This window comes from Punica granatum, chromosome 2 (genome assembly GCF_007655135.1).
Source record: "Punica granatum isolate Tunisia-2019 chromosome 2, ASM765513v2, whole genome shotgun sequence".
NCBI classification, from domain to species: domain Eukaryota; kingdom Viridiplantae; phylum Streptophyta; class Magnoliopsida; order Myrtales; family Lythraceae; genus Punica; species Punica granatum.
The window spans coordinates 36,913,973-36,927,704 of NC_045128.1; the positions used below are offsets into that span (position 1 = coordinate 36,913,973).

Here is a 13,732-nt window from a genome sequence, read left to right on the forward strand (position 1 = left end):
CATTTTCGTTTGCTCCTCTGCTCATGCGATAGAGATGGGGAAAGAAGAGGAGAGAGAGATGGCAAGGACAATATTTTTAAGGAGAGTTGAGTGTGGTTTTGGTCCCTAAAAGATTCCAAAGCCTCAGGTTCAGTCCCTAAAAAAAATTTGCCATTGTTTTCGTCCCTCAATATCCATTCCGTCTTATGTTTTAGTCCTGCCGTCATCTTTCGCGTGCTAACCGTGACGGAAATTTCACGTGGCGGATGAGCTGGATTTAACATCGTTAACCACCTTGCAAAATTGACAAAAACGGCGTCGTCGTCTTCGTCTATCGAAGGCCGCCCTAAACGACGCCGTTCCCCCCTCTTACTCAACAACATAAACGGTGCGTTGAATGCCCCTTGAACCCAGAATCCCTAATTGCGATTTTGCTCCCCCAAATTCGAAACCCTAACCCCAAATTCGAAACCCTAACCGCAATTGCAAATCTAGTGCAGAGGAAGGAAGAGGTTCGAGGCTTTGAAGGAAGAAATTCGAGGCTGGGCAATCAATTTAAGGTTCAATCGCAAAGGAAGGAGACTGAAATAAGTACGAGGCTTTGGAGCACCTAGAATTACCCAACAATCGGAAGAAGTACGAGGCTTTAGAGCAAGAAATTGGAGACTGTTCACTCGAAATCACAGCTCAATCGAAGAGGAAGGAAGAAATTCAGGTGAGGGAAAGAAGCCTTAATCATTTGCCACTCCAATTACAATTCAATTGCAGAGGAAAGAGATGAAAAAAGATCAGAAATCGAGTGTGAGCTGTCATTCCAATTGCAGTTCCAGCATCTTCGGAGCTGGGTCGATTCTTTGTTATTGTGGACAAAGAGCACGTCGGATGATCTCGAAGACCATTACAAATCTTGATCGACCATTTTATAGGTGTCCTTTATGGAAGGATGAAACTCATACCTGCGGTTATTTTCAATGGGAAGACCAGCTTGACACATCTTCAGTTGAAGTCCAACTTCAGAGGAATGTGGTGTTGTTAAAAAGCAAGATTGTGGAGTGTGAGAATCAATTGAAGAAGCTGGCTCGACTGTGGTGGATTTTGACGATTGTAGTGTGTGTGTTGGTTGTGAGGATAACTATTTTTTGAGCTTCCTCTCAGTCGGCTGAGCTTGTTGGTTGTGAGGATTACTGTGAGTGGTCCTGAGCTTGGTTATGGATGGATTGTGGGTAGTTTTAGTTAGCTAAGATATGTTGGATTGATATGGTACTGTTGAAGCAATGAGTTGGAAGTTTTTGCAAGTTGCTATCCAACTCAGCCCTGTGTATGACTTGGTCTATATTGATGTTGGTTAATGAAATTCGTTTGCCATCAGTTCTTGTCCATTTGTCCATCTTCATTTGCATCTTTCATCCGTTTAGCATATGCAATTTGATTTCACTGCTCTGGAACGTGCATACTGCTCTGGAATTTGCATTTGGATTTTACCTGACTGTATAGCAAATGCAAGCACAATACAATTTCCACAAAAGTCTCTATACTATATGAAACTTGTAATCTGTATACCAAATGAAACTTGCAATCAATATACTAACTTGCAAGATGTAAACCATATATACCATAAAAACTGACATTATCGAGTGGCTATTCATTAACATTCTTGTCTATACAAAAATGTATCAAATTCTTCTCTATACAAAAGGTATCAAAAGCCAATGGCCACAATGCCACCTAACATTATTAAAAGTATTCACAAACTACAGTATTCTCTCTACAAAATGGACTACTTCTTTCGCTTCCTTGAATCCATTTTTGGCTTGTTTGCTTGCTTCTTAGATTCGCTGGGTCATGAGATAACATGAGCATTGGAGAGGCCACTAACCAAATGCTGACACATCGATGGTGACATTCCTTGCAAAGTTCAGCAGCACAAGCACAACAAAGATCAGTAGCTTGAACTTACACAAGCACTAAAAGCACAAGCACATCACTGAGCACATGAAAACACACCAGCACAGGCAGATGAGCATAGTAAAACACACTAGCACAGGCATATGAGCACACTAAACAGAACAACAAGGGAAGAACCATCACTGAGCACATAAAAACACACCAGCATAGACAGATGAGCACACTAAAACACACCAGCACAAGCAGATGAGCACACTAAAACACACCAGCACAAGCACAGGCACATAAGAACAATAACCCACCTCTACAATTGAATGCTGAGTCTGATTTGGTGAAATTGACGTTGGTGCACTATTGTCAACTATCTTTGTTGTTGATTTTCTCATACTTGATCTGATTGCTAGCTCCTGAGGTCTCCTTGGTTCTGGATGAGTCATGCTAGGCTGAGAAATGTTGTCTACTTCTTGAGACATCATCTATGGCTGCTGGACCACACTTGATGCCACTCCCTAAAGGTAATAGTTTGTCAATTTCACATATCAACAGTACAAATGGGGAAAATATGCAGTTGAAAGTCAGTATACCTGCAATTCTTCTCCTGTAAGTCGAGTCTTAGAGGGTAAAGCTGAGGCATTTTGGGGGCTGGTATCAGTCCTAGCCTTCTTCCTTTGCTTATCATTCGATATTGTACCATTGCATCTCTTCACATTGTGTCCTTTCTCACTACACCTTCCACATTGTATTTCCTTGTACTTCCTTTTAGATTTATATGGGTTTTGAGGCACATCATTAGCCTTGGACCTTTTCTTTTTTGGACGACCACCACCCTTGGCAAATCTTGGAGCCTTAACAGGTTCTGCACCTGACTTAATCCATTGATCTTCACCTCTCAGTGGAGTAATATACGGAGCATAAATCCTCTCCCATGTTTCCTTAGAATAACATGGATTGACATGCTTCTCTGCATCAATGCCAACCGAGTGCATACATGCTACTACATGCTTACAAGGGATCCCACACAAATCTCACTCTCTACATGAACTGGTTGACATCTTTAAGTCAACAACATGCTGATGGTTGTTGCTGTATATATGTTGCACCTGAAATCTTGCAAGCTCAGGGTCTTCAACCCAAAGAGCATGCCATTTGTGACTATCCCTCTTTGCTATTTCTAACTTAGACTGTGCAGTTGGTGTGATTGGACCTCTGTATCTTGCAATTTGATTCCTACTATAGTTCATCTTCCTCATCAAATATAACCTGATCTCTTCCAACATGTTGATGATAGGTCTTGCTCGATACTTTACTATAGCAGCATTGAACTGCTCAGACATGTTATTGCACAGGCTTTGGTTCTTGGTATGTACTTTGAAGGCTGCCTTAGTCTAGCTATGCTTGTCTAACAACCCGAGATATTCATAGGCTTCCTCACTGATACATCTAAGCTCCTCAAAATGCCTTTCAAACTCTCCCATGGTATTTGATCTAGCACACTGCCATAGCTTTTTCCTAAAATCTACATGGTGCCAATTTTTCCATACATTTGCTTCTAGATGTTTCACACAAAACCTGTGAATTATGTCTGGGCATAATTCCTTAATTGTCTCTCTAAGGCCCTGTGAAAGAAAATTTGGAGAAAAATATTTAGATCCATACATGAAGATATGGAAAATGAAAATGCAATATAAAACAAAATACAATTACCTTTTGCATGTCTGATATAAACTCCGAACCATGCTCCTTTGGATCTCCAATGTCTTCAAGTAGCATTCTCAAGAACCAATTCCAACTGTCGTTAGTCTCCTATTCCACAACTCCATATGCTATTACATAGAATGCGTGGTTCGGATCATATGTGACAGCAGCTAACAAGGTGCCTCCATAATAGCCCTTCAAGAAGCACCCATCTAACCTTATCAGTGGTTTGCACCCAGCTAGTAACCCCCTTTTACTGGCATCAAAGCATATGTACATCCTATCAAAAATGGGAGGGAAGCTCAACTCTGGTCTCTCTACCCCAATTACTGCACTGGAACCTGGGTTGCTTGCTACAATCTCTCCATAGTAGTCCCTTAATCTGCCATATTGCTTCTCTTCACTTCCTTCAACTTGCTTTTTTGCAATCCGTAAGGCATTGTATATCTTCCATTCACCAACTTTAATGGAGAATACCTCAGATAAATATTTATATGCATCCCCTGCAGTCATATTAGGCATCATTATCAGTTGGTTTACCAGTTTCTCAGCAATCCATTTGCAGTCTGCTTGCTTATTTTTCAACTTCCTGGAGCAACTGTGATTGGGAATCAACTTCTTCAGCTAAAAAGCACCATATGGTTCTGACCAAGAACAAAAGGCCTCCCACTCACAACCAGGTTGACACTTGAATCTACACCTGACCTTATCATTCTTTTTCATAACCACTTCCCTTCCAATTGAAATTGTATAATCTTTCACAGCCTCTTTGAAAACTTGCAAGCTAGGAAATAACATATCTAGTTCAAGCTGTACTTGACCATATTCTGCATTCTCGTGAAAGAAAGCAGGCCTCTCATCAGATTCATCATCGCTTCCCTTCAAGTTTTGCAAGTCTTCAGAGTGATACTCGGTTTCCTCTACAAATTCATCAGTACCTTGATGATCAGATGGTTCTTCCCTTGCTGTTCTGCTCAGTGCATTGCAAGGTCTTCATTTAGGTCTTCTCACACGAGAAGATTCAGCCCTGTTGGTTCCTTCCCCACCCTTTTCCCTTGCTTTTTCCCCCGCTTCTTGAACTGGAACTTCCCCTGCAGCTTCAACTTCCATGCAGCTTCCACTATTTTGTCCACTGCTGCACCCCCTCCACCTTCCCCTGCATCACGATCATCGCCAGTACAGTCATCATGTTCATCCCCATCTTGTCCTAGTACCCATGCATCATCTGAATCATCTAAACCATCAGACTCAAGCTCCATTGCATCTTCATCTCGTTCTTCATCTTCATTGTCATCTTCATCAGATACTACAAATTGCATAACTTGATTTGCAAGTTCTGCTGCAACAATCTCTTCTTCATTTTGGATGAAGAAAAACTCGATTTCTCTGACATTTCTAACTGATGCATATAGTGTATGAGCATCTTGGTCTGTCTCAAAATCCCTCAGCCCTTCATGCACTTCTAAACCGGGAACCAACCATAAGATCTTCTTTGGTTTTCTATATCCATGCTCAACATATAAGTTCTCAATTGTGGGTTTTGATACTAGGTCAATATCTACATTCCCCCATACATCAATTTCTCCACCAACATATTGCACACGGGGTTCAGAGACTAACTCACCCCCATGGTGAAAAATCAACGTGTACAAGTCCTCATCCATTATCTGTACATGTATTTAAAAAAAAAGAACATCACTATTGCTCAGAACTAAAAGCAGTGAACCACATAACGGTGGACAAGAAGAAGGGACCACAGATAAAAAGTGATGACAAGAACCAAGAAGGGGATAATAACAAAGAGCAGTGAACACAAATGGGACGACAAGAAGGGACCACAAAGCAAAGAAAAACGGGTAAAAGGTTGTGATGGGAGGAACAACAGCAGACAACAAAATGGAAGTTTCCCACTGGCATTCGACAACATTTGCTTCACAACCGTATGAGACAACAACCAAAGTCGGCTTTTTTGCCATTCCCAAATATTCCAACTGCCATTCAACAACAAAAAGTGAAAAGGGAAGGGAATTTTCACTGACCGACCGATGCCAACAAACGAAAATTGCTTCGATCGAGTATACTGCTTTTGAAACCTTCGCATCTTCAATGTGCGAATAGCAAATCTTCCGCCCAATTTCAACTCACCCAAATTGATTTGTACAACGATTATAGCATTTGGGGCCCTCGGTTTGACCTAGAAGTCCGAACGACAACATCAGAGAGTGATTTTGGCGGGAATGGATGCATTGGCTTGGGTTTTTGGGAGACCTTTGACTGAGGAAGACAACGACGCCGTTTTTTGGCAATTTGGGGGGTGTTTAACGGCGTTATGTCCAGTTCATCTGCCACGTGAGATTTCCATCACGGTTGGCACGTGAAAGATGACGAGAGGACTAAAACATAAGACAGAATGGATATTGAGGGACGAAAACAATGGCAAATTTTTTTTAGGGACTGAACCCAAGGCTTTGGAATCTTTTAGGGACCAAAACCACACTCAACTCTTTTAAGGAATTATTACGTCATATATTACATGGTATTATCGATTTTTCAAATTTATCACATGGTTTAAAAATATCTCAAAAAGGCTCACGATTTACATCTGGTTCTAAATCTATCCCGGCATTAATTTCTTTGTCGACATTTAACGGTGTTGTTGATGTGGAACGTAAGTTGGCCCATTCATGCCACTATGGCCTTTTGTCATGTGATAGATTTGAGGAAAAATTAAAATCATGGAATAGATTTGAAAAAAAATTAAAATCACGGGATAAGTTTGAGCTCACTTATATTTTATTGACGGACAAATTGACAGAGTAATATATTTGAAACAAGATGTAAACCACATACATTTTTGGGTAACTTTAAAAGTATTGAATAGATTTGAGAAACCGTTGATACCATGGGATATCTGAAGTAATAATCCCTATTTTTAATTTGATTTTTATTATATTTTTTGTCATTTTATTTATATTAATTTAAATTTAAAAATGAGTTTTTATAGTATTATTATGACACATTGCATGCTCACAGGACACGCCGGATGCCAACTAACGGTGTGAGAGATCGAGTGATATGCGGTTGATTGTAACATTTTGAAACGTTTTATACTCAATTATTAAAAAAAAAAAATTTGTACCAAATTGTAAGATCCAAAAAAGGATTTGTACCACTAAGCTTTGTATCCTTTCATCGTGCATGAAGCCCTTTATATGAAGTCTCAACCTACGAATATATGTCACACGTGACCTTGTGTGCACAATTGGCTGCATCATTTTCGTTTTTTCAGTTGCCGAGACATAAACCGGTGACGGATAACGCAAAAGAGAGAAAAGTATCTCCCTCTCGTGTCGATCTGGAGAAGGTTTTGTATATAACGATAGTACTACGTAAAATTATGTCACAAAACACATAAAAAAATATTATTTTTACCAATAATAAATTATTAATAATATATATATATTATTTTATTTACTTATTAAAAATTAAAATGATAAATCCTTATTATATCATGACATTGATACAAGCATTGCATGCAAGACTTTCTCGTCGATTTGACCACGTTACCTGACCTTGGGACGCAAAATCCATCTGTATAAAGTAACATCAACCGTCTCACGTCACTCTTTCTATAACTAAATGCATCGCATAATAATCACATAGTTCGTTTCCGTAGGTGCTATCGTGCCAAAAGCATCTATCCGTAAGAAAAGAATGTACCAGAAACAACCCAACGGAAAATTGCTCCATTTTGACAAGAATCTTACCCGAGAAACAATGACTATCAAGCTTTACACGTTGGGCACATCGGCGCATGTATTACAGATATTTCGGGAAAGAAATTCTTAACATCAACCTATGGGCCGATACTAAAGCAGTTTGGTGTTTGGCATGCTTTTTTTTTTATATCTGCTGAAACTGAAGGCTATAAATAACAGGTGTTTGGGAAACTACTTTTGCGGTCGCTAAAAAAAGTTAAAATGACATATAAGTACATTAATAAAATAAACTGTCAATTAATAATCAAGTCACATAAAACTCAATAGTGTGTTAATTACAAAAATATAAATGAATAAAACTTTTAGATTGAAATAAGACAAATTATCTAAGATTAGATTGAAATAAATAAATACAAACTTTGACATGTAGGAATACTAGCCATACATGCCATGAGAATTACAAGTAATAACAAAATATTATAGACTATGAATAAAAATACATAAAAAAGATTCAAAATTAAATTGTCTAAAGTAAAACTTAAATATATAATATTAATATGAAAATTGAAAAGAATTAGTGATCCTAAGCATGTCTGGCATTATTAGTCAAGTAAATGATCATATATTCAACAAAGAAAAAACCGAAGTTGTTGAGAACAACCAAGAACATATTAAGAAACCAAATTAGACATCACAGACAAAAAAGAACTATCCACTTTCTTCAATTGTTGCCTTCGAAGCCAGCCAACTTTCGCAGCATGGATCTTCAGTGCTCCAAAGTACTCCCTCTCATTTTTTTTTATCTTTGAAAAGCTCAAGAGCAAAATAATATGGATCCCTACCGGATACTATCTCAGGTAATGCATCTTAACTGTTCGACCACTTCAGCATAACTACTACAACTTGGGGGATCTATTCTCATCAACTTAGATGTTCTTACTTCTGAATTTCTGCTCTTCAGAGTTTCTACCAGAGAATTTACGAATTTCTGCTCTTCCTTCCCTTGCTATTTACCTTCTTTCGCCACTCGAGGTTGTGAATTGGCATCTCTCTTTCTAACTCCAGTCTCATCAACTCAGCGAATCACTCTCATTCATCTCTTGCTCTTCCAAGTCATTGTTGTCTTCATCTAAATTGATGCAATTCTCCGCTTGATTATTTTGTGATGGTAGCACTCCGATAGATGGCGACCATGCAACATCCCCCGTTGCAGCTACATTCATGAATAGTTGATCTAATTTTTCAGCAAATTTTAGTCCTCGCATGCGGAATTTTGCTGCCTCAGGTACTTCCTCCTGCAAGGTCATTTTTCATAAAAAAAAAATTAATAATTAGTAATATAAAAAATTATAATGGTAATGGGAAACAAGTTCATTTTTCATAAAAGTTCGTAATTAGTAAAATTAAAAATTATAATGGTAATAGAAAAATCACAAATTAACTTTAGAAAGTACCTCCCCAGTCTTTATTTCCACCACTCAGGAGATGCAGCACTGGTTTGTCTCGATAAGTCCCAGCCAAGACATGTTTCTTTTCCTAAAAATTTTCTCCATAACTTCCACTTCTTCTTGTGTTCATTCCACTTATTTTTTAGTTGGGTTTTATCGTAATCCTTATTTGCCGCTTTAATAAAGTTGGCAATCAGATTAGCCCACCCAATCTCATTAAAGTGGGAGGTACGGCGATTACCCACTTCCACCTCTACTATACATGCATCTATGAAAAATTTAGTGATATGACTATCCCATTGAGGTTTCCCTCTTGATCTTGATTCATTCGAAGGGAAGAGAGTTTTTTTGCTTGCCATCTAAATAACTGGACGAGTATAATTAGAAAAAATAATCTATACATATCCTAATCATATGAATAATTAAACGAGTATAATTGTTTGATTCATTTTGAAGGTCCAATATTGCTTTATGTTCGAACCTTCACTATTGATAATCATCACATACTAAAATTAGGTTCAACAGAAGTCACATACGATAACAATAAAATAAATAAATAAATAAATAAAAGGTGAAAATTTGAAGTCGATTTTTGAAATGGACGAGGGACGCGACCATGATATATATAGATAAGATAAGCACATGGATTAAGAATTTTTATAAAGTACATACAGTGATATAACAATTAAAAAAGGGTGGAGAGGGTGATTAAAAAATATAATAATATTCAGTACGTATTAGGAAAAGGCTGGGAAAGTGGAATCATGGTGAACCACCGCGATTGATAAAGAAAAGCAGTCTCAAACATTGCTTATTAATAGTTGCTTTAGGGGAAACGACGTTTACGGGAGTCGAACGTGCTCCCAAACGAAGCCTAATCCCGATTAAAAAATGCGGTTTACGAGCTAATGAGAAATTGAGTCGATTTGTCACGCCGTAGGGGACCGCATGGAGAGTACACTCTTCACTACTCTCTCTCTCTCTCTTTCTCTCTCTAATGGTGGCAGGCAGAGCAGACGGAGCTCAACTTTGCTGTGCAGCGGCGGGCCAATGATGGACAATACATACGTCGGCATACTGCATCGCTGCTTTAATCATGGCGGTGGGAGCATCCAGGTGATGGCGATCATAGGCCCCACCATCCTCCGGCCCTCCCGATTCCTTTCTCCGATTTCTTAATCCCCACCTCTCTGTACGGATCGCGTAACCCTAGGCGAAGCGTGGGGTTGAGACGAATAATCAATTTTAGCTGGAGCTATGATTTGCGTGGGCGCCATGTGAGTGGATTCAAGCAATCATTTTTCCCACCATTTCGATTATACCCCCCTGCTTCGGATGCTTTCTCCGGGTGAAAAGATCTCTTAAAGCTTTGCTTTTTGCACTCGTTGCGCTTTAATCTTGCGCCATTATGGTTCGAAATGGATTGGTTACTGTTCACTTTTGCAGCAATTCATAGGATTTTTAGCTGTCCTTCAACGTAGAGGAGATTCGGATCATATCGAAGAATTGTCGGCATAATCATGCGATGCCGGACTGATTAGTAATCAAAGTCAGGCTTAGTTTATTAAAATAGTCTGATAAGCTCTTGCATTAGCATGTTGTTTGACCCTGGAGGCAAAGGAGTACTACTGGAAACTGTCCGAAGAGTTCGGATTTAGTATATAAACTTCATAAATCATGTCCGATTTGAAGAGGTCGAAGCGCATTGCGGTTAGAAAGCTAATCATTAGACTGTAAATCACGGATTTTTTTGGCTTTTTGAAGTTTTCTTGGATACATACTCATTGACTGCACTTTGCAGCATTGTGAGCTAGATCCACGTAAATTTTGATCCAGTGAATGGTAACTATGAATAGATTTCGGTCCTATAAGGTTAATCATTGGGGGCAAAGTGAGAAGATTTTTAAAAGATTGTAAAGTGAGTCGATATCGAACAAAGTTCAGGACTTTATGGTGAATATTTTCTATGCTTTCGCAGGATTCTTCGCATATATAAGTAGCTGCTTGCAGGTGTAATATACATTCAAGGATTGTGTTTGGGGTCTGTGACAAGAAAACTGGGATCCATTGCAGACCAAAACATGGGCAGCAATCTCAAGAACTTTGTTGTAGCTCTCCTAGTCCCTCTGCCCTCCATAGTTTTCTACCTCTCGTTCCTCAAGCACTTTGAGCACATAGCAAATGCCGGTGGTGGTGCCGATGAAAGTTTTATTTCTTCTATATGGGCATGGTGCTTTCACCACCCGCTCTTGTTGGCTAATGTTCTGTTCTTCTTCAATGTCAATGTCCTCTTCTGGGTCATCGGTCATCTCCAAAACAGCCATTGGGTTGGTTCCCTTCTCTCTCAGCATTATCATATTACGTGTTTCTGTTGTCTGTATTTCTCCTTATTCAATTTTCGTAGACGTGCGGTTTTATAGACAATCTCCTAGTTACCCTCAAGTGGAATCCTAGTTCCATAAAATTTCCTGTATAGACATCTAAATGACCATGGAAAATATCCTTAGAACTTTATGTTTGGTTAGAAGTATACTGTCTACTGATGCTCTGTTTGCTTTGTTTTGTTGTCAATGGGAGTGCAGATGATAGATTTGTACTGGACAGTGATTCCAGTCATGCTGGTTCACTACTACGCCACACACCCTTTGGCTCAGTACAATTTGTGGAGATCTAAGATTGTGATCCTGCTGACATGGGTTTGGGCTATGAGGCTGAACCATAACTATCTCCGGCGAGAAAAGTGGCATTGGGGTGCCAGAGAAGACTGGAGATTCACCGACATGCGAGCACAGTATGGCAGGCACTGGTGGTGGATCTCCTTCTTCGCTGTCTATGTCGCGCAACAGGTGCCTTTTCAAGCCCATAAAATTGTTTGTTTGTGGAGGGAAACTGACTTTTGTTGATTGAAATCAGACATTGATTAGCACATGTTTATTTGCAGGTATTCTTGATAGGAGTGTGCCTTCCCCTGCATGTTGTCCACTCAGTGGACAAGCCTCTAAATGTTTGGGACTTTGTAGCCATTCTAGTGGCGATTTCCGGCATTACTGTGGCTTACTTCGCGGATACACAGCTTCACGATTTCGTAACTCGAAATGAAAAGATGAAAGAACTAGGGAAGCCGGTGGTGCTCATCCTCGACGAGGCTTTGTGGCGTTACTCAAGGCACCCAAACTACTTCGGGGAGCTGCTGTGGTGGTGGGGACTAGTGATCTTTGCTTGGAACCTGGGACAGGGTTGGACTTTTGTTGGGTCACTGATCAACACCATGTGCCTGGCTTACGTGACTGGGCTTGTCGAACAGAGGATGTTAAAGCAGAGCCACAGAGCCGAAGCTTATAGGCTTTATCAGAAGACAACCTCGGTCTGGGTTCCTTGGTTCAAGGCATCAGACGGGCTGGGAAAAGAGAAGACCACTTGATCCGGTATGGTTGGTTCTGTTTTCCCTATTCAGGAGTAGTTGCCCTTAATTCTTATGTGTCAGTTGCCTGGGTATCACGTTTTTCTGATGTATCGACGTGCCCCGATCTTGAGCTTGTTCATCTGTTTAAGTGGGTGGATTTGATTTGTATGTGGCTCTGATTAGATTTTCATGTCAAATGTAGCACTTGCACTTCTGAACTTCTATTTGGAAATTGTAAAGGTTTACTTATGAATCATCTAATGTCTGGCACCATGCCATCTTCAATCTCTGCTGCTGCTGCTTCCTTATTCCACAGCGGTCTCCCTGAAACCTGCATGAATGAATCCTACGACTAGCAAATAAGGAAAGAGGCAGCACATTTTGTTTTCTAAAAGATTAAAGTCCTAAGTTGACATGACCTCCCATTGGACATGCTATCATATATTATATCTATTGATGAGATGGAGGTCGGGGAGTGTGATTACTGATTGATAGTTTCGAGAGTGAGAATTATCTTTTCAGAGTTCCGGGAGCGAATGTTTACAGTAACCTAAAGTCGAGGAGTGTGACCGGTATCTTGAAGATGGATTCCTTAATAACTTTTGGAAGATCCTCGCTTTTTTATTTTTTATTTTTTTTATAGGTAACTTGATTTTGAGTCTGTTCAAAGTCAACGGTTTCTTTGATATTTTAGCTCTTTCAAATACGCGTTCCGAAATTAGGCATCGGAGTGGAAGAACAGGGGGGCATCTGGTGAAGTTCATTGAAAAGTTTGGGGAGGATTCTGTGAAGCTCAGAAGATGGAGGACTGCTCCAACAAATTCTGCTAATTTGAGTGGATGGCACTTCAATCGGGAGTACACCGTACGTCCTCCTCCACACATTTCCACTCCACGTCTCTCCCCGTTATCTTAGTTGGGTGTGGTTGGGGTACGGAGGTTCCTTAAAATGTGAATTTTACTGAGGTTTCGAAAATAAAAAATGTTATTTAGCAAGATAATTTGTTATTTAACAAGAGTATTGTTGTATTTAAAATAATAAATTTCTTACAAAATAACAATTGTTTTATTATTAGCAAGTATCTCGACATTAAATAATAAGGTTTTTGGGTTAAATAATAAGTTTATTGTTATTTAATAAGTTTCTTATTTGCTTGATAATCTACGACACGGAGCAAGGAGGTTCCGTAGAAAAGTTTATCTCTGTTCCAAAAGGGCCCATCTCAATTTCGAACAGCCGCCTAACAGTTAGAATTACTCTCTACCATGTTACTAGTACTAGTCCCCGGTGTCCTAATTGGAATTCACGGAGGGAAATGCGGAAGAAAATGAGGTTAGATGCGTGCATCATTGAAATTTGGAAGCGAAGCGTGTCGTCATGCTAACCTTGAAACTAGTGATCCATTTCCCGAACGTTTCCTTTTAACCTGTTATAATTTTCTAGGATCGAACCTCAGCCCATCCAGGAGATCGTTAAAGAAGTGTCGAGGAGATTGAACCGTACGAGTTTGACCGTTGCCTACTACCCGGTTGGACTCGATGATCACACAGAGAGAATCGATCCATTAAGGCTTAGGATTAGAT

The 13,732-nt window shown here is 39.6% G+C and overlaps 2 protein-coding genes across 3 annotated transcripts; one reads left to right on the top strand and one right to left on the bottom strand.

Annotated features, from left to right (window-relative positions):
- Positions 1-1,850: 1,850 nt before the first annotated feature.
- Positions 1,851-3,218, bottom strand: LOC116193949. The gene is made up of 4 exons (XM_031522686.1): positions 2,927-3,218; positions 2,469-2,845; positions 2,087-2,107; positions 1,851-1,943 (listed from the first exon to the last, which is right to left on the bottom strand). The coding sequence occupies exons 1-4, from the start codon at positions 3,216-3,218 to the stop codon at positions 1,851-1,853; spliced, it is 783 nt and encodes a 260-aa protein (XP_031378546.1).
- A 6,449-nt stretch (positions 3,219-9,667) lies between these two features.
- Positions 9,668-12,438, top strand: LOC116197139 (uncharacterized protein C594.04c). 2 transcript variants are annotated; one of them, XM_031527176.1, is made up of 4 exons: positions 9,668-10,094; positions 10,725-11,073; positions 11,329-11,592; positions 11,688-12,438. In XM_031527176.1, the coding sequence occupies exons 2-4, from the start codon at positions 10,828-10,830 to the stop codon at positions 12,165-12,167; spliced, it is 990 nt and encodes a 329-aa protein (XP_031383036.1). In that variant the 5' UTR covers positions 9,668-10,094; positions 10,725-10,827; the 3' UTR covers positions 12,168-12,438. The 2 variants fall into 2 exon arrangements, with proteins under 2 accessions (XP_031383036.1, XP_031383035.1); XM_031527175.1 differs by having other exon boundaries at positions 9,671-10,023.
- Positions 12,439-13,732: the final 1,294 nt, after the last annotated feature.

Bases quoted from the DNA above. Each gene is read 5' to 3' on its own strand.
- LOC116193949 (XM_031522686.1), bottom strand. From the start codon at position 3,218: ATGTCTGAGCAGTTCAATGCTGCTATAGTAAAGTATCGAGCAAGACCT. The intron at 2,108-2,468 runs GTATACTGACTT...GGTGTGTTTTAG, and splicing joins TTACAGGAGAAGAATTGCAG to TGTGCTCATCTGTCTATGCT. The intron at 1,944-2,086 runs GTGTGTTTTTAT...TTGTGCTTTTAG, and splicing joins GTGCTCATCTGTCTATGCTG to TGCTTGTGTAAGTTCAAGCT.
- LOC116197139 (XM_031527176.1), top strand. From the start codon at position 10,828: ATGGGCAGCAATCTCAAGAACTTTGTTGTAGCTCTCCTAGTCCCTCTG. The intron at 11,074-11,328 runs GTTGGTTCCCTT...ATGGGAGTGCAG, and splicing joins ATCTCCAAAACAGCCATTGG to ATGATAGATTTGTACTGGAC. The intron at 11,593-11,687 runs GTGCCTTTTCAA...GTTTATTTGCAG, and splicing joins CTGTCTATGTCGCGCAACAG to GTATTCTTGATAGGAGTGTG.